Source organism: Vicugna pacos, chromosome 2 (genome assembly GCF_048564905.1).
Source record: "Vicugna pacos chromosome 2, VicPac4, whole genome shotgun sequence".
Taxonomy (NCBI): domain Eukaryota; kingdom Metazoa; phylum Chordata; class Mammalia; order Artiodactyla; family Camelidae; genus Vicugna; species Vicugna pacos.
The window spans coordinates 73,603,355-73,626,848 of record NC_132988.1 but is presented as its reverse complement, the minus strand read 5'-3'; the positions used below and the strand labels follow the sequence as shown (position 1 = coordinate 73,626,848).

Sequence of the window (23,494 nt, the reverse complement as noted above, 5' to 3'; positions counted from 1 at the left end):
ATTATAGACATCATGAAGGAGTCTGTGATATAACTCTGGACAGAAGATCTAAGTTTTGAGTCTACTGCTCAATAGCTCTACTGCTCAATAGCTCAATACAAAAAGTAACATTTTCCCCTTTCAGATTTTTTTTAACCCCTTCTACCTTCCACTGCTCTCTTAGTCAAAATCTGTTCTTTAGAAAGTGATGTATTATTAAAATACCATTTTACTTTGGTAAAGTTCTGAAAGTTTCGTCATATAAATTTATTAGGATATCGTATTTTACAGAAGCTGAAGCTGTGTGATTTTCTTAGGCTTATATGGCTAATAAATGGTAAAAATCAGGACTCTGAACTAAATCTTCTGACTTTTTCCAGCATATGTTCTACTGTAGCTGTCAGATGCTGACTGATTGATAAAGCTTAGTGTGTGACTATTTCCTTGAGTATGTTTCATTTATTAGAAAATCTTAAACCAGAGTTTTTAACCTATAATTGTAACATCAGAAAACTGGGGAAGATGTCTCCTTGGGGGTAAAATGGTTTTCCCAGTGGCTAATCTAAAGTTCTAAATCATAGCAATTACTCTTGTCTATTTAAAGTTTGTAGACTTAATCCAGGCTCTAGATATGGATGAGCCTTGCATTATTAATTTTCATGAAGTAGAGAAGTCCTTTTGTTAGGGCTTGACTTAGAAGAATTCAGGAGTGTTCTACTGCAGAAGTTCAATTCAATCCCATGCTTTGTCCTTGAGACCATAGGATCACCCTGACTCCAAGGGTCTCTTCATTAAGGCACGTCTCATTAATACAGGGAAGGTTCGTGAAAAAGTATGGTTGTCAGATGACAGTGATATGAAATAAAGAAGGGCCAGGTTGTTTGAAAGCAATCAAATAGCATTAAATACAAAATTAAAATGTCAAGGTCCCAATATCTGTATGTATTTTCAGGCTGTTCTCCCACTTGTTAGTTTTTGTGGTTCAGTCTTTGTCTTAGGCCTAGAGTTTAATGCATCAATATTTTGCCTTTTAGGTAGAGTGCGGAGCTTAAGTACATCACTTTGGTCATTGACACACTTGACAGCGCTGCACCTAAATGACAATTACCTTAGTCGCATTCCACCTGATATTGCCAAGCTTCATAATCTGGTTTACCTGGATCTGTCATCCAATAAACTCAGAAGTTTACCAGCAGAACTAGGAAACATGGTGTCTCTCAGGTGAGGAAATACAAATGTAATTCACTATATAAAATTCTAAGTTTACCAAATAAGAAAGTTGTGGGAGGTTACTCACCTTACAATAGGACTTCTGTGTGTATGTGAAGATCAAATGATACAAATTGTCTAAGCACAGTGCTTAAGTTGGCCTCCATTGAACATTTCTTTTCCTTCCTTCCTTTAAATTTGGAGGTTTCTGGCTAGAAATGCACTTATCTTCTAATATCTTTTGACAAACTTAGGGTATGGCTGAAATAAAACACTAAGTCTCATGTTAGACTCAAGTGACAAGTCTAATCAGAATTAATTATGACTAAACTAGTTCAGATTAATCAGAAATAATTGAGAAAATACGATTTGCCTGTAAGTAGAACTTCTGGGATCATATCTGTTTTATAAGACAAGGTATACTTGTCTATTACAACTCCTTAAGGAACCTTAAAATCTAACAATAAGTAGATTTATTTCTAGCCTATCAGGATTCTTTAAGAATTTCTTCATAGGAGAAAATTTTATAGGAATCTTGAGACCTTGAATAAATGTTCCCAGTAAAATCAAGGATTGCTTTTCTACTTTATTTACTGAGTAGTAATTTAAAAATTGGCTACCACATGTTTAAAATGAAACATTTAATATTGTTTTAAAATCTTATTCTTCACCATCCACTTACTGTATGTTTCTGTTGCTTTTTATACTGTTTAGTCATTTACTTAATACTTTTTAGGCATCAGTAAATAACGAGGGCTGTTTGTTTTTTTAAAATCTACCCAAAATTGCACAGTGATAAACTCAGATCTTACCTTGCCATCCTATTATCTGTATTTATCCTATGCTTTATTTTTAATGTTTATATCCTATGTCAGTGATTGTCATAGGATCTTGATGTGATTACAACTGTAATGTTACAAAAATTGATACAGGTAATTGGCTATTAATTACAAGTAAATTCTGAAGTTTGTTAAAAAAAATTACTTTTTTCTATGAATTAGACCAGGTTCAAGGACATCTGTCTTTGGATATGTGGAATATCTGTCATTCTGATTTGCATCTGACAGATACTTTGGGTGAGAGAGAAAAGGGAGTGGGTTTAACCTGAGAATGATATAGTTCTTATACCTTTAACTTTAATCTGTGCCAGAGAATGAGTAAATCATAGAAACACTGTTAATAATTATTGCAGTTACACATTTTGTAGGACTTTAATATTGCACAGCAGTTTTAGATGAATGTATAGAAATATGCCTTGAGTGTAGACATCACTCATAGTATGATAGAATGTATTAATAAAGTTTAATTTATGAAACTAAAACAATTTTTTTTAAACAGGGAATTGCTTTTAAATAACAATCTGTTACGGGTTTTGCCTTATGAACTTGGTCGGCTCTTCCAGCTACAAACTCTAGGTTTGAAAGGTGAGTGATTTCTTAAAAATGATAGTGCTAACACTCAGTATTGAGATTTTTCTTAGCCTTTTAAAGACCATTTTGGTTATAATTAGTCAAGTTTTAGTGTAATTTAGAGAATGTAGCTATACATTTCTCTGGAAAGAAAAGTGGTTCTTCTGTATCAAATTGTGCTTCAGGATTTCAACAAGCTGTCATCATTTTAACAAACTTGCATGGGGAAAATTTTGTGGGTGTTTTGTTTTGTTTTTATATTTGACTTTTAACTTTCTATAAAACTCTGAAATTTCTAAGAGGAAATAATTTAAATTAACACTTAACATTGTAGTTTTTTCCATTTAAAAAAAATTTAAAAAACAAAGATGTAGCAGAGTGAATCTTTACCTTAGTCAGAATGTCCCATGTCAGGTTTTGATAGAATAGATAGGATAGCATCGACATATTATATGATTATGAGAGGGAAAACATTGTAATAGTAAACAAGTACCAATAAGTATGATTATTATAAATAAAATATATTAATCTAAAATGCCTGTTATTGGGAAGTGAGTATAGCTCAGCGATAGTCTGAACTTAGCCTGCATGAGGTCCTGGGTTCAATCCTCAGTACCTCCATTAAAAAAAAAAAAGAAAGTTCCTGTAATGATACCATCTCAGTTGGGAATGAAAATCATACTCAAATCACATAAATGATGAAATTTATGTGCTTTTTTCTTATAGCATAGCATAGCAAAAAAGGTTTATTTTGAAGGCAGAGGACTGGATAAGTTTACAGTATTGGTTAAACATTTTATTCTGTGCTCATGAGGACTGAACATTAATTAAAGCCTTATGAAGTATATAATTTCATGTATTTTATTTTCCTTCTTCAAAGACTTGATCTCCAGTGAACATGTTCTATTTGTGTTTGCTTTTGCTTAAGTTGTATAGTGGAGCATTAAGAAAGAAGCTTGAGTAAGGATGGGAAGATTGCTGACATTATTGGTTGAAATGACAGAAGTGGTGTTAGGCTTCCTGATACAGTTAACCCTTCATAAATTGGATAATTATATGAATGTTCTAAGTCTTGTGTTTTTAGTTTTTCTGTAGGATTTTATTGATACTTTTTAATCATGTATGAAGTGGACAATTCCACTCCTAGGAACTCTATTAGGAGGCATGCACAAGGAGTGGAATTGTTGGGTTGTAGAGGCTTATACATTCTTAGCTTTGTTAGGTAATACCATAAAGTTTTACAAAGTAGCTGTACTAAAATACACCCCCAAAAGTAATATGGTTTCTGTTTTTCTGTATTCTTCCGAACAGTTACTTAATATTGTCAGATTTTTAAAGTTTTGCCAGTTACTGAGTAGGAAGCAATTCCTTATTGTACTCTTGATTTGCATTTTCCTAATCGCTAGTAAGATTGAGCATCTTTTCATGTATTTGCCTCGTTTCTTTTCTAAAATTGCTGTTGATGTCTTTTGCTTATTTTCACTCAGAGTATTTGTTTCTTATTGATTGGTAGTTTTTAACTTTTGTCTCTTCTGTATTGTAAATGTCTTCCATTCTATGGCTTTTCCTTTAGTTTTTGGTATCTTTTAATGAATAGATTTGATATTTTTATTGTAGTTGAATTTAAAAGTCTTTTCTTTTATGGTTAGTATATCATCTTATGTCTTATAAAAAATCCCACTCTACCCCAGCTCAGAAATATGTTTTCCTATATTATCTCCTAAAAGTTGTAAAGTTTTTCTCTAATTCTAATTAATTCTTTCATTCATTTGGGATTTTTTTAGTATGGTACAAGGAGTCTAATTTTGAGAGCAATCTAATCTTGTTTTTTCCCTGTGAATAACCAACAGTCTCAGCATCATTCAATGAATAGTTTTCCTTTTCCCACTGATAAGAAAAGTCACCTCTCTCATATAGTAGCTACATATAGGCCTGTTTTGGGACCTCCATTCTCTATGCCTGGTAGTCAGTTTATCTAACCTTGCATTAATTAGTACATTGTCATAATGATGGCTTTATATTAAAATTTGATATCTTGTTTAGGAAACCCTCTTACATTTTTCTTTTGCAGTGTCTTGGCATCTTGGGTGCCTTGAATCTTCCTCATGCATAAGAAATAGCTTCTTAAGTTTCACAAAAAATGCTGTTAGGAGTTGCTTTGAATGTTTGGATCAATTTAAGAAGAGTCAACATCTTGGTTACATTGAATCTTCCTACTCATGAATTTGGGCGTTCTGTTATTTAGATCTTATTTAATGTCTTTGAATAAAACTTTATAACTTTTATAACTTTCTGCACACCGGTTGGGCACATATTTTGTTAGATTTGTTTCTAGATACCTTATAAGTTTTTTGTTTCATTTATTTCAGTCATGTCTCTTTTATTTTTAAAGTTGTTTTTTTCTGCCTATTTGCTGCTGGGGTATACAAGTTACCATTAAGAAAAAAGAGATCTTACACTAAGCCTTTTTGGCTAAATTCTCATTTTTCCTAAAAATTTGTCTACAGATGCTTTAGGTTTTATGTGCAGATAATCATTTCATCTACTGATAGAGACTTCGTTTCTCCTTTGAAATTCTTATTAATTTAATTTCTTTTCCCTATTTTAATGTATTGACTAAGATGTTTAGTACAGTATTGAAGCATTAATACTGGACATGCTTCTATTCCCAATTTTAAAGGAAATGCTTCTAATATTTTTCCATGAGGAATATTTGCTCTATATTTTTGGTAATTTTGGGGGGGTTTCCTAGAAATTTCCTTCAATTTCTACTTTGCTAATTCTTATTCAACTGCTGAAAATTATTAAATGCTTTTCTTCATCTTTTGAGGTGATTTCATCGTTTTCTCATTTCATAGGTTGAAGTGATAAATTATATGTAAGCATTTTTTCCCCCAACTTGAACCACACTTGGCATTCCTGAGATAAACCCAACTCCGTGCTTTTATGCACTGCTGGATTTATTTTGATATTTGTCAAGAATTGTGAAGCCTCTTAGATTTTATGCTTGCAGGCAAATAAGTTAGGCAATTATTGTTTGCTGGGTAGTAGTAGAAGACCTTAGACTCCAGGGTCAGACGTAGAACATTACCACTCAAGCAGCAAGGGGGGCCCAGAAACATTCTGTGAACATAAGTGAGTTTGCATTGTGATTGAGTAATCCAAGTCCAAGGGTCCAGCACTTTTCAAGCAAGCAACAAATATAGTAGCAAGCTTCAAAAAGCCAGTCTTGATTCCCCAGGGGGACAAAGAGTTTCATGGAAGTATTGCTCTGGTTGCCTTGACCTATTTAGTTGTCTGTATATCTAACTACAGAAATTGCTCAGTACCAAAAGACAGAATTTGTTACACTCACAAAGAATGAGGAAGACAGGCGAAGTGTAGGGACCCTGACAGACTGTCTTTCCCAACAACTTTTTAAAGGAATTTTTCATAGATGTTCATGAATAAGATAGGCCTGTGTTTTTACAGTTCTTACTCAGTCCTCTCAAAGGGTTTGTGTAAGATGGAAATAATCTTTCTTGAAATTTTGATAGAATAAGACTTATAAAACCATCATTGACTGCTATTTTCTTTGTGGAAAATATGTAACTACTACCTCAATGTATTTGAGTTGTAGGAACTATTGAGTCTTTCTAATTGTTAATGAGTCAGTTTTGTAGGACCATATCTGTACTATTGGAATTTTTCAGCCTTTTAAACTTTGCAAATTTGTGTGCATGAAGTTGTTCATTATAGTCTCCTGATATATTTTTAGACTCTGTTTAGTTTATAGCTCTCTTACCCCTTTCTTCATTTGTGAAATTATTTGTGCCTTCTGTCTTTTTTTTTTTTTTCTGATTTAGTCTCCCCAGAGATTTGTCAGTTACGTTGTTTTCAGTGAATCAGTGATGGCTTTTATTTTTTTTTATTTTTATTTTTTAACATTTTTTATTGATTTATAATCATTTTACAATGTTGTGTCAAATTCCAGTGTTCAGCACAATTTTTCAGTCATTCATGGACATATACACACTCATTGTCACATTTTTTTTTCTGTGATTTATCATAACATTTTGTGTATATTTCCCTGTGCTATACAGTGTAATCTTGTTTATCTATTCTACAATTTTGAAATCCCAGTCTATCCCTTCCCACCCTCTACCCCCCTGGTAACCACAAGTCTGTATCTCTGTCCATGAGTCTATTTCTGTCCTGTATTTATGCTTTGTTTTTGTTTATTTGTTTGTTTTTGTTTTTTTTTTTAGATTCCACATATGAGCGATCTCATCTGGTATTTTTCTTTCTCTTTCTGGCTTACTTCACTTAGAATGACATTCTCTAGGAGCATCCATGTTGCTGCAAATGGCATTATGTTGTCGGTTTTTATGGCTGAATAGTATTCCAATGTATAAATATACCACATCTTCTTTATCCAGTCACCTGTTTGGTGATGGACATTTGGGCTGTTTCCATGTTTTGGCTATTGTAAATAGTGCTGCTATGAACATTGGGGTGCAGGTGTCATCCTGAAGTAGACTTCCTTCTGGATACAAGCCCAGGAGTGGGATTCCTGGGTCATATGGTAAGTCTATTCCTAGTCTTTTGAGGAATCTCCACACTGTTTTCCACAGTGGCTGCACCAAACTGCATTCCCACCAGCAGTGTAGGAGGGTTCCCCTTTCTCCACAGCCTCTCCAGCATTTGTCATTTGTGGATTTTTGAATGACGGCCGTTCTGACTGGTGTGAGGTGATACCTCATTGTAGTTTTGATTTGCATTTCTCTGATAATTAGTGATATTGAGCATTTTTTCATGTGTTTTTTGATCATTTGTATGTCTTCCTTGGAGAATTGCTTGTTTAGGTCTTCTGCCCATTTTTGGATTGGGTTGTTTATTTTTTTCTTATTGAGTCGTATGAGCTGCTTATATATTCTGGAGATCAAGCCTTTGTCGGTTTCACTTGCAAAAATTTTCTCCCATTCCGTAGGTTTTCTTCTTGTTTTACTTCTGGTTTCCTTTGCTGTGCAGAAGCTTGTAAGTTTCATTAGGTCCCATTTATTTATTCTTGCTTTTATTTCTTCTAGGAGAAAATTTTTGAAATGTATGTCAGATAATGTTTTGCCTATGTTTTCCTCCAGGAGGTTTATTGTATCTTGTCTTATGTTTAAGTCTTTAATCCATTTTGAGTTGATTTTTGTATATGGTGTAAGGGTGTGTTCTAGCTTCATTGTTTTACATGCTGCTATCCAGTTTTCCCAACACCATTTGCTGAAGAGACTGTCTTTATTCCATTGTATATTCTTGTTCCTTTGTCGAAGATGAGTTGACCAAAAGTTTGTGGGTTCATTTCCAGGCTCTCTATTCTGTTCCATTGGTCCATATGTCTGTTTTGGTACCAATACCATGCTGTCTTGATGACTGTAGCTCTGTAGTATTGTCTGAAGTCTGGGAGAGTTATTCCTCCAGCCTCTTTCTTTCTCTTCAGTAATGCTTTAGCAATTCTAGGTCTTTGATGGTTCCATATAAATTTTATTATGATTTGTTCTAGTTCTGTGAAATATGTCCTGGGTAATTGAATAGGGATTGCATTAAATCTGTAGATTGCCTTGGGCAGTGTGACCATTTTAACAATATTGATTCTTCCAATCCAAGAGCATGGAATATCTTTCCATTTTTTAAAGTCTTCTTTAATTTCCTTCATCAGTGCTTTATAGTTTTCTGTGTATAATTCTTTCGCCTCCTTGGTTAGATTTATTCCCAGATATTTTATTACTTTGGGTGCTGTTTTAAAGGGGATTGTTTCTTTACTTTCTTTTTCTGTTGATTTATCGTTAGTGTAAAGAAATGCAACTGATTTTTGAATGTTAATTTTGTAACCTGCTCCCTTGCTGAATTCTTCAATCAGCTCTAGTAGCTTTTGTGTGGACCTTTTAGGGTTTTCTATATATAGTAACATGTCGTCAGCATATAATGACACTTTTACCTCTTCTTTTCCAATTTGGATCCCTTTTATTTCTTTCTCTTGCCTGATTGCTGTGGCTAGGACTTCCAGAACTATGTTGAATAGGAGTGGTGATAGTGGGCATCCTTGTCTTGTCCCAGATTTCAGTGGGAAGCTTTTGAGTTTTTCACCGTTGAGAACTATGCTGGCTATAGGTTTGTCATATATAGCTTTTATTATGTTGAGATATGTTCCCTCTATACCCACTTTGGTGAGAGTTTTTATCATAAATGGGTGTTGAATTTTATCAAATGCTTTTTCTGCATCGATTGAGATGATCATGTGGTTTTTGTCCTTTCTCTTATTGATGTGATGTATTAGATTGATTGATTTGCGTATGTTGAACCAGCCTTGTGTCCCTGGGATGAACCCCACTTGGTCATGATGTATAATCTTTTTTTATGTGTTGTTGGATCCTATTTGCTAAAATTTTGGTGAGGCTTTTGGAGTCTATGTTCATCAGTGATATTGGCCTGTAATTCTCTTTTTTTGTAGTGTCTTTGCCTGGTTTTGGTATCAGGATGATGGTGGCTTCATAGAATGAGTTTGGGAGTATTCCCTCCTTTTCAATCGTCTGGAAGAGTTTGAGAAGTACTGGTATGAGTTCTTCTTTGTATGTTTGGTAGAATTCCCCAGTGAAGCCATCCGGTCTTGGACTTTTATTTGTAGGGAGGTTTTTAATTGCTATTTCTATTTCCTTTCTAGTGATCGGATTGTTCAAGTGTTCAGTTTCTTCTTGATTCAGTTTTGGTGGACAGTATGTTTCCAGAAACTTGTCCATCTCCTCTAGGTTATCCAGTTGGTTCCATATAGTTTTTCATAATATTCTTGTATGATATTCTGTATTTCTATTTTGTTTGTTGTAATTTCTCCATTTTCCTTTCTTATTTTGCTAATTTGTGCTCTCTCTTTTTTCTTCTTTGTGAGTTTGGCCAGAGGTTTGTCGATTTTATTTACTTTCTCAAAAAACCAGCTTTTGGTTTGGTTGATTTTTTTCTATGGTCTTGTTAATCTCTATTGTATTTAATTCCTCTCTGATCTTTATTATTTCCTTCCTTCTGCTGCTTTTTGGGGCTTTTTGTTCTTCTTTTTCTAATTCATTCAGGTGGTGGGTTAAGTTGTTTATTTGAGATTGTTCTTCTTTTTTGAGGAAGGCCTGTATCGCTATAAACTTCCTCTTAGCACTGCCTTTGCTGTGTTCCATAGGTTTTGAGTGATTGTGCTTTCATTATCATTTGTCTCAAGGTATTTTTTAATTTCAGCTTTGATTTCCTCATTGATCCATTGTTTTTTCAATAACATATTGTTTAATCTCCATGTTTTTCTTTTTTTCTCCTTTGTTTCTCTGTTGTTGATTTCCAGTTTCATGGCATTGTGGTCAGTAAAGATGCTTGAGATAATTTCTATCTTCTTAAATTTGTTGAGGTTTCTTTTGTGCCCAAGTACATGATCGATCCTGGAAAATGTTCCATGTGCACTTGAAAAGAAAGTATATCCTATTTTTTGGGGGTGTAATGCTTTGAAAATATCCACCAAATCTAATTTTTCTATTGTAGTATTTAATTTCTCTGTTGCCTTGTTTATTTTCTGTCTGGAAGATCTGTCTAGTGATGTTAATGCAGTGTTAAAATCTCCAACTGTGATTGTATTCCCATCAATATCCCCCTTTATCTCTGTTAGTAATTCTTGTATGTACTTAGGTGCTCCTATATTGGGTGCATATATATTAACGAGTGTAATATCTTCATCTTGTATCACTCCTTTAATCATCAGTGATGGCTTTTATTTTTTAAAAACTGGTTTGTTTCTGTTTATTCTGTTTTTTCTTGATTTGTTATATATTTTTTCTTTTTTTAAGTTGAATATATGGCTTATTTATATTTGGATTTCCTTATTTTCAAATATAAGCATTTAAGAATATAAATTTGTCTGTTTGGCAATTTTTTTGGTATCCCACAATTTTGATATGAAATATTTTGATTATTGTTTTGGCTTAAGTATTTAATATAGGTTATCATATCTTTGACTCATCAGTTTTTTAAAATTTCCATGCATGTGTGATTTTAAATTTAGCTTTTTTTTATTGTTGCCTTTAAACTTAATTGCATTACAGCCAGTTAAGGTAGTCTATATGATCCAGTTCTTTTACGCTTGTTGATTCTTGCATGTGATCAATTTTTGTAAGTTTTTTTTATTGCATCTGAAAGGAATATTGTTTCTCTGATTGTTGAGTACATGTTTATATATTTCTCCCTTATATCAAATTCATCATTTGTGTTCTTCAGATTTTCTGTATCTTTAGGAATTTTCGACTGTTTGTTCTTTTAATAATTAAGGTATTTATGCTAAAATTTCCATTAAAAAGGTGGTTTTGTTCATTTCCCCATGTAGTTCAGTCAGCTTTTGCTTTATATACTTTGAGATTATTTTATTAGGTATGTCAGCTATGCCCATATATTGCTGTACCTTCTGGGTAAATTGAACTTGAAGTTTAGCTTGTGAGCCTCTTGTTAATAAGTTTTTGTTTTATGGTCTATGTTGTCTAACAGCTATGCAAGTTTTCTTTTGGTTAATGTTTGTCTAATATATCTTTCTCATTTGTTTACTTTCAGCCTTTCAGTATACTTATACTTAGGTGTATAGCTTATAAATAGTATATAACCGGACTTTGTTTTTAATCCAGTCTACTTTATTTTGTTTTCAGTGTGTGGGTTCAGACCAGTTGCCTTATCTCTGTTGCAATTATTGATATTTTTATGTTGTTACCATCCTACTTTTTGATTCCATTCTTTGACTTTTCTCTCTTTTTGCCTTTCTAAAAGTAGATCTTTCTTTCCCGTTGCTTGTTCCTCAATGTGTATGCTTTCTATCAACTGGTCACTCTTGAAATTGTACCTTGAATATATTTTTATTAAATTTTTAGCAACTCTTTTTTTAACTAAACTATATGTATGTAGTGAAATTGACCTCTTTGTTGGTAGACATTCACATTTGGTGAATATTGTCAGATGTATGCAGTTGCATAACCACTACCGCAATTGGAAAATGAAACTATTCTATCATCCTCCAGAATTCATTCATCAACACCTTTCTCCCAGTCTCAGCACTTGGGAGCTACTTTTCCAGAATGTCATACATGGAAACATATAGTATAGAGCTATTTGAATCTGGATTCTTTCATTTAGCATAATTATTTGAGGTTCATCCATATTGTTGCATATGTCAGTAGATCATTTCTCTTGATGAGTAGTATTCCATTGTGTGGATAGACCATTGATTTTTATCTGTTCACAAGTTGAAGGATATTTGGGTTGTTTCCAGTTATTACCAATTAGGAATAAAGACACTGTAAATATTTGAATAGATTTCTGTGTGAATTAAGTTTTTACTTTCCTTGAGTAAATACCTAGGAATGGAACTGCCAGGTGGTGTGGTAAATGTATGTTAAGCAGTCTGGCAGTTTCTTATTAAGTTTATCTGGCTGATAAGCCACCATAGTGCATTTATCATTTTGTATTCTTTTTTTTTTTTTTTACATTTTTATTGATTCATAATCATTTTACAGTGTTGTGTCAAATTCCAGTGATCATTTTGTATTCTTAACCAAAAATATGAGAGAGTTTTAGTTGCTGTGCATCCTCATCAGCACTTGGTATTATCAATATTTTTTATTTTTGTCATTCTAATAGGATATAGTAATATCTCATGGTTTAAATTGTCATTTCTCTGATGAATAATTATACTTTTCATGTGTTTATTTGCTATCTGTGTATCTTCCTTGGCGAAGTGTTTATTCACATCTTTTGCCTAGTTTTATTATTGAATTGCTTTTTTCTAAGTAGTGAAAATTGAGAGTTCATTATATATTCTGGATTCAAGTCCTTTTTAAAGTAAGTGTTTTGCAAATATTTTCTCCCAACCTGTGGCTTGTATGTTTATTTTCTTCACAAGGCCTTTTGAAGAGCAATTTTCCATTTTGACGAAGTCCCATTTAACACTTACTTTTGTGTATGGATTATGTCTTTGGTGTCACATCTAAGGAATATTTGCCTCACCCAAGTACATGAAGATTTTCTTCTAGAAATTTTATGGTTAAATTTTACATATAGATCTGTGGTCTGTTTTGAGTTGATTTTTGTGTATATCCTGCAAAGTTTGTTCTTTTGCATATGCACATCCAGTCAGCTGGACTGCCTTGTCCTTTGCTTCCTACTTGTGCGTAGCCTTAAGGTCAGACACTGGGGAGAGCTTAGGCTGTTTCTAGGTCTTTCCTAAACCTGTGCATAGGCATCTATGTACGTAAGACCTTCTAGAGTCCCAGGAATATGTCAGAGCTTTTCAAAGCCTCTGTTGACATCTCATTCCCAGGCTTCCCCTTTTAAGCTTTTTGGTTAGTCTCTTGTTTGCCTCAGTTGTTTCAATGATGTCAGGCACCCACAAATTTAAAATATTTGGCAGTAATAGTTTCCTCAAACATCCCCCAAACCTCTACCTCTCTCCTCCAGGAAAAAGTCTCTTAGCACTAGGCAAGAGTGAAGGAACCACCACACAGGTTAGATAATGACCAGTGTTTGGGAACAAGGCTTTGGGATCACTCCATCTCAGTTTTGATTGCTCCTATGGCTGCCAAGCTGCCCTGGCAATGAGGGACGAGGAGAAATCAAAACTCCACAAATCATTGTCCTTTTTTCTTGAATAAACACTCCCTGAGTTGCTGCGATTATTTAGTTAATTTCTAGAGTTCTGAAATAGTTGAGTTTGCAATTTTTACTGGCTTTTTTTATTTTTGTTACTGCTTTTACGGAGGGGCAGAGTTTTGGATGTCTTTTACTTCGCTATTTTTGCTGAGTTTTTCTATCCTTTTCCTTTTGAGTGAGCTCTGGTCATTTCTGTCTTTCAAGGAACATATTTCTTCTCAGTTGTTGAGTTTATGGACATAAATTTTTCTTAGTATTATCTGTCCTTTTAATGTCTCCAGGGCTGGTCTCCCTTTCATTCTTGATATTTATAATTTGTGGTTTTTTGTCCTGGTTAAAGAGAGGTTTGTCAATTTTTTTACCTTTTTCAAAGTGCCATGTTTTGAGTTCAGTAGTAGTCTATTATTTTTCTGTTTTAAATTTTATAGATTTCAACTCTTTATTAGTTCCTTCCTTTTTGGTTTCTTTGTGGGCATATTTGCCCTTATTTTTTTAGATTCTTAATATGGAAGTTAGATCACTGCTTTTGATTTTTCTTTTCTAATATAAGCACTTAATGCTATAAATTTTCCTCTAACCACTGATTTAGCTGTATCCTACAAATTTTGATAATACATTTTCATTTTAATTGAATTAAAACATTACAAAATACCTTGTGACTCCCTCTTTAATCTATGGATTATTTAGAAGTATGGTATTTAATTTCAAAATATTTGGCTGTTTTCCAGATACCTGTCTGTTGTTGATCATTAGGTTTATGTTGTTATGGTTAAATAGTAAACTCTGTATGATTTTAATTCTTTTAAATGTTATAATATAGTTTGTTTTCTGGCCTAGAATATGTATGGTTTTTCTTGGTGAATATTCATCTGTACTGGGAAAGAATGTATATTTTCCTGTATTTGAATAGAGTATTATATAGATACAAGTTAGCTGACAGCATTGTTTGAGTCTTCTTCATCTTCATCAATTTTCTATCTACTTTTATGTTGGTAACTGACAGAGTAGTGTTAAAAGTCTCACATACTATCTTGCAGCTCTTTGGAGATATCATTCCATTGTATTGTAGCTTCTGTTGTTGCTCATGAATTTTGTTGGCATTCTCATGTTTTTTTCTTTTGAAGTAATTTGTCCTTTTCCCCTATCTGGTTTTAAAGTCTTCTGTTTGCCATTGGCATTCTCTAATTTGCAGTACAGTGTAAACTGAAAGTTTTTATAAACTTTGTATATGTTGTGCTACTTGTATCAGTTTATTTAATTTTTTAAAATTAGGTTTTGAAAGTTTGCAACCTTTTTCTTTTCAAATATTACCTCTTCTCATTTCTCCCCTCTCTCTAATCTCTCCTTCTGGCAAGGAGTTAATCTGGGTTTACTATTTATGGTAGGTGTGTCAGAATCCAGAATTTCTTCTTGTGTCCTTGTTTTTATCTTCTCTGTTATCCTTGGGTTTTCCTAGAAACTCTTTAAATAAGATCTGAAGCTTGAAGTTCTTGTAGCTCTAATGCTCTGTTATACACGAGCTCTGCTGATGTGGTGGTGAGGTACGGAAGGAGAGGAAGAGTCCTCTAGTCCTGTGGTTAGGTCTCAATCTTTCAGCGACCCTGAGCTGGGTGACCCCACTGCCCACACACATCAGCCTAGCGGGGGCTGGAGTGGAATACTTCTTTTATCCCAGGTTGATTAGGGTTTGGTAAAATCCCACTCAGTTATACTCTGGTTAAACAGTTTCCCTCGTGGGCAGAATTTGTTTTGGGAAAGCATTACTTTCCCTTCTACCTGCCAGAAGCATAAGGGAATTTTTCTCCTGTCTTTATAGTGAGAACCTGGTAGGATTCTTGGGGGTAAAACTCAGGAAAGTGTGGGGGTCTCTAAGAATGGGTCCACTCTAGTTTTTAACTCTCAAGCTAATCTTCTCTGAGCCTCCAGCAATTTGTCAAATACGACTTAAAAGTGCTCTAATACTGATTCCAGTTCTGGGCTTCTGCTCCCGCTAGGCTATGTCTCTCTGATCCGCCTGCTTGTGTTCAGGACAGCAGTTTGCCCTGTGATTTCAGTTGTGAGGATGGGAATGTCTCTATATATTGGTCCAGAAACCAAAGTACTGTTCTCTCTTTCTAGAGCTCCAATTTAACGTATATTGAGATTTCTTGTTTCTAACTTGAGTTAGAACAAGAACATCACTGTCTGATGTTTTACATCTTTTTGATGCTCAGTGATGTATTTTGGACCATTTCTTTAAATATATTTCTTCTGTTTACTTGTCTTATTTTCAGCTGTGTAATCTACTGCTTAAGTCAATCATCATGGTTTTCCCCCTAGTACTTTGAGTTATAATCGCATACAGTAAAATACATAAATATTTAAGTATGTAGCTTGACTAATTTTGACAAAAGTATACATCTGTGGAATCACTGCCTTGCTCAAGACAAAGAACTTCTCCGTCACCCCAGGAAGTTTCCTTTTCCCACTTTCAAGTCAGTTGGAAGCTGCTAACCAGATTTTCACCAAAGTTGTACTGTTTTACACACCTCCACCAGCAATTTCTGAGAGTACCATTCTTTTTAACCACTTTGTTGGTCAGTGTTTTTTAACTTTAGTTGTTCTAGGTGGTGTATGTTGCATTGAAGATTTTCTCTGTTTTAATTGTTAGAATCTTCATTTCTGGAAGTTCCGCAGTTTTTGGTTTTTCAACTCTGTTTACTAGACTGTTTTTACATGATTGTTTTAACAAACACTGCTTTTATTTCTTAAGGGAATATGTAGTTGAGGGAATACATAGATTTAACTGTTGCTTATTTTTTTGATATTTGATAAATCTATACTCCTAGTATTCAGATACTGCTGATCACTATCATAAATAATTCTTATTTTCCTCTCAGATTTCAGTAACTCATCTTGGTTATGATAGGTTTTCTTTTCACTTGAAATATCTTCCTTTTCTCCATATGTAATATAAAAATTACAACTAGGAAGATCCTCCTTTTTTGTATTACTCATTCTTTCTCATACAAGGCTATTTTTCTTCTAGTTAGAATATTTTCTTCAAGGATAAATATAGAACCTATAGAATTACTTCAAGATGCCAACTTGTGATATTACTTCAGACTTGACCAACATTAGTGTATATATATATATGTGTGTGTAAGTGTACAATGTATGTACACAACAAACCCAGATTATAGATATATAGTATAGACAGTGAAATCTGCAAAGAATTCCTTTGACGTTTTTCTTTATGACTACCTTAACAAAAAGAGTATTTAATTCATATGATTTCTTTAAATTTATGTAACATTAAATACAGTAAAATTAACTTTAGAAAATTAGTATTTTGTTTTATAGAGTACTTTTGTCTTTTCTTCCCATTGTAAGTCTTACAGATTTTATTTTTGTCATCTTCTTTAGGCAATCCTTTATCACAGGATATTCTCAATTTATACCAGGACCCAGATGGAACCCGAAAGCTACTGAACTTCATGCTTGACAATCTTGCAGGTAATTATTAATGACAAAGCAGTAAACTCTATAGGTATAACTGTTAACTAGTATATATCCTGTTGCTTAAGAGCATCTGGCCATTTTTTATAACTGCCTATAGTTTTGAAGTTCCTGCCGTTAGTATATCCCATGGTGGTGGGACATTCTTATTGTCACATACGGAGTGCTTTCTATTTACCAAGCAATATATTAGGGACTTTGTTACATTATCTTGTTGAATCTTTCTAAGAACCCAAGAGGTAGGAATTTTTACTGGCGTTGTATGGATGTATATTCTGAAATGCAGAGAATAAAGTAATTTACCCAGGTACAGCTAACTAATGCCGAGGCTATGAACCCAACATTGTCTTGGTCTTAATTACAAAGATACATAGTTATCAGTTGTTTGAATTCATTACTGATGTGGAACCCACACACTGTGTACATTTTTCATGAATGAAATGACTTGTTTGATTCACCACACATTTGTAGAAATTTTGCAAGCAGAATTTTAATTAAGAACACCAGATTTATCTGACTAAAATAGTTGTATTCCAGATGGAAACTTTTTTTATATAAGTAGGCTATTAAATTATTCAACTTAAAAACTTTATTTTTTTATTTTTTTGCTTAAGCACTCAAAATACAGGTAGAAGTATGGAGATGCTACTGAATTCTGAGTTTTTTTTGGAATAATGCCTTACTAAAATACAATATCCTGAAACAGCTAGAGAAATCTAGATTCCAGCGTAGAGGCCATTATCACAGTATTTTGGCTGGACTCTTTTCAGTTCTATCATAGGAGACACCTACCTATGTAGAAAAAAATTTAAAAAGTAGTATTAATTTTGTTTTACCTTATTGTAAATCTTACTATTTTTTAAATTTTGGCTAAAAAGACTAAAAGTTGATTGATGAGAGAGAGACAACAAACTTATTAGGAAGTCCTTTTAGTAAGAAATTAAGACTGGCCCTTTAAGCTTAACAAAGCATGTATATGTTATTTCCTTCTTGTTTTAAAATTTAGTATCTCTGTTGTCTGTGTGGGTATAGCCAGTTGACCCAGCCATATGGCATGTGTGGTGTGTGTGTGTGATTTTTAAGTTCTTCATGTGCTTTAGATATAAGCTGTTTGCTGGTGCGCATGTTGCAAATACCTTTTCCCATGCTCTTGTTGCTTTTTCACTCTCTTAATTTGTCTCTTGATGAACAGAAAAATATTTAACATACTATGATGTTTATTGATCTTTTCTGTTATGATACTGCTTTTGTCTTCTTTTTAAGAATTTTTCCTTACCTCAAGCTTATGAATGCATTCTCCTATATTATTACTTAAAACCCCCATTTTTTACTTGCAACATTTAGAGCTGTAAGCTTCCTGAAATTGGAATTTGTGTAACATAGGATTCAATTTTCATAGCTCTTCTAAATGTATATTAAATTGATCCTGAGCCATTTATTGAAGACTGTCCTTTCATTATTGTTTTTTTGTGCCAACTTTGTCATGAATCATCAGTGTTTGTATAGATCTATTTCTAGAGTCTCTGTTCTCTCACTAGTCTTTGTGGCCATGTAACACTGTCGTTAATTATGGTAACTTTATAAAATGTTTTGAAATCCAGTAGAGTAAGTCTTTCCCCCTTGAGTCTTGGCTAGTTTTGGCCCCATGCTTCTTTTTGCCTTGTATTTTCATTACAATTGTTAGAATCAGCTTTTCAAATTTCTCCCTTCTCCTACGTGTAAGGATTTTCATTGGGGATACAATTGACCCTTGAACAACATAGGTTTACACTGCACAAATCCACTTGTACATGGATTTTTTTCCCCAATGACTATGTACTACACTATTATAGGATCCATGTTTGGTTGAATCTGTAGATGTGGAGCCATGGATATGGAGTGCTGGCTGTAAAGTTATATGGGAATCTTCAACTGTAGCGGGGGTTAGGTCTCCTCTGTGTTGTTCAGGGGTCAACTGTATACTGAATTTTTAGATCACTTTGGAAAGAGTTGACATGTTAACAACACTGGGTGTTTTCTAATCTAACAATGTAGAATATTCTTTCATTTATTGTGCCTTGTCCAGTTTCTCTGAATATTGAGTTTTAGGTTTCTGGGTAGTGGTCTTGTGCATTTTTTATTACATTTATTCTAGGTATTGACTTTTTGATGCTTTTGTATTCTTTTTGAAAATACACATTATCTTAATGGTTACTGCTGGTTTGTGGAGTACAGTAGAATTTTGTATACTTACTGGTATTCCGTCATCTTGCTAAATACATGTTCAGCCACTTTGCTCAACTCTTCTTAATCCTAATGCATTTTAATGTCAATTTATACAATGATCTCATCTGCGAATAATGGTACTTTTATTATTCTTTTTCTGATTTTTATATCTTTTGTTTCTCTTTTCTTGCTTTATTGCACCTGGTGACCCCACCAGTAAAATGATAACCAAAAGTGGTGATAATGAGCATCTTTGTCTGATTTCAAAAGCTTTTAATGTTTATGATTAAGTATGATATTCACTGTAGTTTTTATATAGATAACTTTAATCAGATTAAGGAAGTTTTATTCTATTCCTGGTTTGCTAGGAGAGTTCTTATTTTTTAATATGGATAAGTGTTGAATTTTATCAAATGCTTTTTCTCTAATGAGATGAATATATAGTTTTTGTCCTTTATTCTGTTAATTTAGTAATTGCATTGATTGCTTTTCATGTTATACTGTCTTTGTATTCCTGGAATAAGCCCAAATTGGTTGTAATATATTATCCTTTTTATATATATCCCTGTGTTTAGCTTGCTAATATTTTACTTAGGATTTTTTCATGTGTGTTTGAGTGAGATTGGCTAGTAGTTTTCCTTTCTTCAATACCTTTGTCAAGTTTTAACATAAAGGTTATACTGGCCTCATGAGCCTCATGAAAGTTACTGGAAATTATTTTCTAATTTTCTATTATTTGGAAGAGTTTCTTTAAGATTGGTGTTCTTTCTTAACTGTTTGGTAGAGTATATCTGACCCTGGGGTTTCTTTGTAGGAAGTTTCAGTTACTGATTTAATTTCTTTAATAACTGTAATACTTTTCTGGTTTTCCATTTCTCTATCAGTTTCTGAAAGTTTTGCTGATTTGGTAATTTGCATATTTTATCTAAATCTTCAAATTTATTGATATACAGTTCAAAATATCTTTTTATGATGTTTTAATGTCCATTTAATGTATAGTGATGTCTCTTTTCCATTCCAGATATTAGTTATTTGTGTTGCCTCTATTTCATGACTAGATTTGCTCAGGGATTTATCAATATTTTCTTTGAAGAAAAGAACCAATTTTTAGCTTTGTTGGTCATCTCTATTATATGTTTTTCCCCCCAATATCAGTAATTTCTTATCTTTAATTGTTCCTTCCTTCTGGTTTCTTTGGGTTTCATTTGCTGCTTTTTCCCCCTAATTCAAGATAAACACCTCAGTTGTTCACTTTTAGATTTCCTTTTTTTTTGTCTGATGTAGTCATCAATAAATCTCCCTTTAAACATGGCTTGTAGCTGCATCCCACAAGTTTTAATTTGTATAATTTTCTTTATCATTCAGTTCAGCATATTTTCTAGTAGCTCTCATTTCTTCTTTGATAAATCATTTAGAAGTTTCTTTGTTTTTACGGGAGTTTTTCTAGTTTTCTCTGTTGTTGATTCCTAGTTTAATTCTAGTGTGGTCAGAGAGTATGCTTTAATTGACTTAAATTTTTAAAATGTGTTATTTATTACCTAACACACACTTACGTTTTGTGAATGGTTAAATATGTAGTTAAAAAGAATGTTGGGTGGGAAGGAACAGAATTGGATTTCAAACTTCATAGATACTGACAGGCATATGTAGGGTGGATAAACAGGATTATACTGTATAGCACAGAAGTATATACAGGATCTTGTGGTAGCTCACAACGAAAAAAAAAAGTGACAATGAATGTATGTATGTTCATGTATAGCTGAATAATTGTGCTCTACATGGGAATTTGACACAACATTGTAAAGTGACTATAACTCAATAAAAAAATGTTTAAAAAAAAGAATGTTCATTCTGTGGTTGTTTGGTGCAGCATTCTATGTGTATTAAAGTTTATTAATTGTTTTAATGTGTTATATATACTTAATGATTACTTTTTTATTCACTACAGATAGGGCTATGTTAAAGTGTCCCACTTTGTAGATTTGTTTATTCTTGTAGCTCTTACAGCTTTTAATTGTATATATTGAGGGTGTATTTTCATGTGTTTTTTCTTTCTAATTATTTGAAACTTTTATCATTATGCTGTTCTTATTACTTTGATATTAATATAACTTCATGAAAACAGATAGTTGTATGAGTTCTGTTTTGTTTGAATTTGCACTGTATATCTTTTTCTGGTTTTTTTATGTTAAACCTTTCTTTATTCCTTTTTTTTTTTTTTAAGTATTTCCTTCTGTCTGCTTGCTCTGGGTTAATTTTGTTCTTTTTGTTTGAAGTAAAAATATATATTGTTGATGTGAAAGCTTTCCTCTTGTTTAATGTGAGTATGTAGCAATATATACTATGTATTTTCCCTCTCAGAACTCCTTTAGCAGCATTCCATACATTTTGATATGTTGTATTTTAATCTGTTCAATATATATTTTAAAATTTCCTTTGAATCTTCCTCTTTTTTCATGGATTATTTAGAAATGTCTTACTTCATTCCCTGTTGTCTGTTAGTAACTTTTTATTTGATTCCAGTTTGGGACCTGTTGGGAAACATTCTGTATTATTTCCATTTTTTAAAATTTATTGAGGTTTGTTTTATTGTTTATCTTGGTAAATATTATATGAGTGCTTGAAAAAAGTATATATTCTGCAGTTGTTGGGTAGAGTATTATGTAACTTCAAATTAGATCATATTGGTTGTTGGTGGTATTTAATTCTTTTTTTTTTTTTGTAACTTTCTATCTAGTAGTCTTATTAAATGCTGATATTACAGTGCTGAAATTGCCAGCCGTGATTGTGGATTTGTGTATTTCTTCTTTCAGCTTTGTCAGGTTTTGCTTCATGCATTTTAAAGTTGTGTTGTTTGGTGTATACATATTTAGGATTGCTGCATCTTCTTGGTGGATTGATCTTTTCATCCTTATGTAATGATCTTCTTTGTTCCTAGTATCATCTTTGCTCTTAAGTTTACTTTGTCTTATATTAATATAACCACTCTACTTATTTTTTGTTTAATGTTAGCATGGTGTATTTTTTTTTAAATCCTCTTAGTTTCAACTTTATGTTGTTGTATCTGAAGTGAATTTCTTGTATCAGCGTACATTTGAGTTATGTGTCATGTTTTTTATCTACTCTGTGAAGTTTCCACTCTTTTAATTTGTATATTAGGCCATTTACATTTTAAAGTAATTATTGATATGTAGAACTTAAGTCAGCCATTTTATTACTTGTATTCTGTTTATTTCCTTTGTTTCTCCTTCATTTATCCTTTTTTGGTTTCTTGTGGATTAAACTTTTTTTTAGGATTCCATCTTATTTTATATATCTGTTTTTGAGTATATTGTCTTGTGTAGTTTTCTTAGTGGTTAACTGAGATATGAAAATAAACATACTTAGCACAGTCTATTGATAATGGTGTGTTATCACTTTAAGTGAGCTGTTGATGTCCCACTTCTGTTTAAGCCGCTTCACCCTCCCCGCTTTTAAAATGTAATTGTCCCTACGATTTCCTCTGACTGCACTGAATACCACCACACAGATGTTACAGTTTCTGCTTCAGCCAGCAGATGTGATTTAAAAAGCTCATGTGAGCAAGGTTCATCTATTATGTTTACCCCTAATTTTACTCATTCCTTGTTCCTTCTGTTTCTTCTGCTGTTACTTTCTTTTTGTCTAGAGACCTTCCTTTAGCCACTTGTTTATGGGCAGGTCTGCTAGCAACAGAGTCTCTTAGTTTTCCTTTGATAACATCTTTTTTTTCCCCTTGATCTTTGAAGGAAAGTTTTGCTGGACATAGAATTTAAGATTGAAGTTTTCTTTTAGCACTTGAAAAATGTCGTATCACATCTTCTGGCCATCATGGTTTTAGGAAAGAAACCCATTGTTCCCCTTAAGATAATGTGTCATTTCTCTGGTATTTTTGAGATTCGTTGTCTTTAGTTTTCAGCAGTTTCATTATGATGTGACTTTGTATGGATTTCTTTGGGTGTATTCTGTTTGAAGTTTGCTCATCTTCTTACACTTGTACGTTTATGTTGTTTACTAAATTTGGGGATTTTTAGTCTCTTAGAATTATCTTTAGAATACTCTTTAAGTCTACATTCTTTCTCCTCTCCTCCTGGAGTCTGATGATGTGAATCTTAGATCATTTGTTAATAGTCCCACAGGTCCCTCAAGCTCTGTCCTTTTTTTTTTTTTTTTTTTTTTTTAGTTTTCTTTTTATTGTTCATATTGAGTAAATTAATTCTCCTGATTTGTTCCCAAATGCATTTGTTTTATCTTTTGTTATCTCTATTATTGTGCCCTTCCAGCGAGTTTTATCATTTTGGTTACTGAATTTATCAGTTTAATAATTTCTATTTGGTCTTTTAAAAAGTGTGTAGCTTCTATTTCTTTGCTGGGGTTTTCTATATCTTCGTTTGTTTCAAGAGAATTTGTAATTAGTTTTGAAGCAGCTCTGTGATGACTGCATTGAAATTTCTGTCAGATAATTTCAGTGTATGAATCATCTCTGTGTTGTCTGT

General features: G+C 32.9%; 1 protein-coding gene across 4 annotated transcripts in view; it reads left to right on the top strand.

Annotated features, from left to right (window-relative positions):
• CNOT6L (CCR4-NOT transcription complex subunit 6 like) overlaps positions 1–23,494 on the top strand; it is a 106,003-nt gene that overhangs the window by 38,101 nt on the left and 44,408 nt on the right. For all 4 annotated transcript variants that reach the window (XM_072941930.1, XM_072941939.1, XM_072941920.1 and 1 more), the window contains exons 3-5: positions 1,014–1,200; positions 2,527–2,612; positions 16,683–16,772. In XM_072941930.1, the coding sequence (XP_072798031.1) occupies positions 1,014–1,200; positions 2,527–2,612; positions 16,683–16,772 (363 nt within the window). The remainder of the gene's footprint in view (positions 1–1,013; positions 1,201–2,526; positions 2,613–16,682; positions 16,773–23,494) is intronic.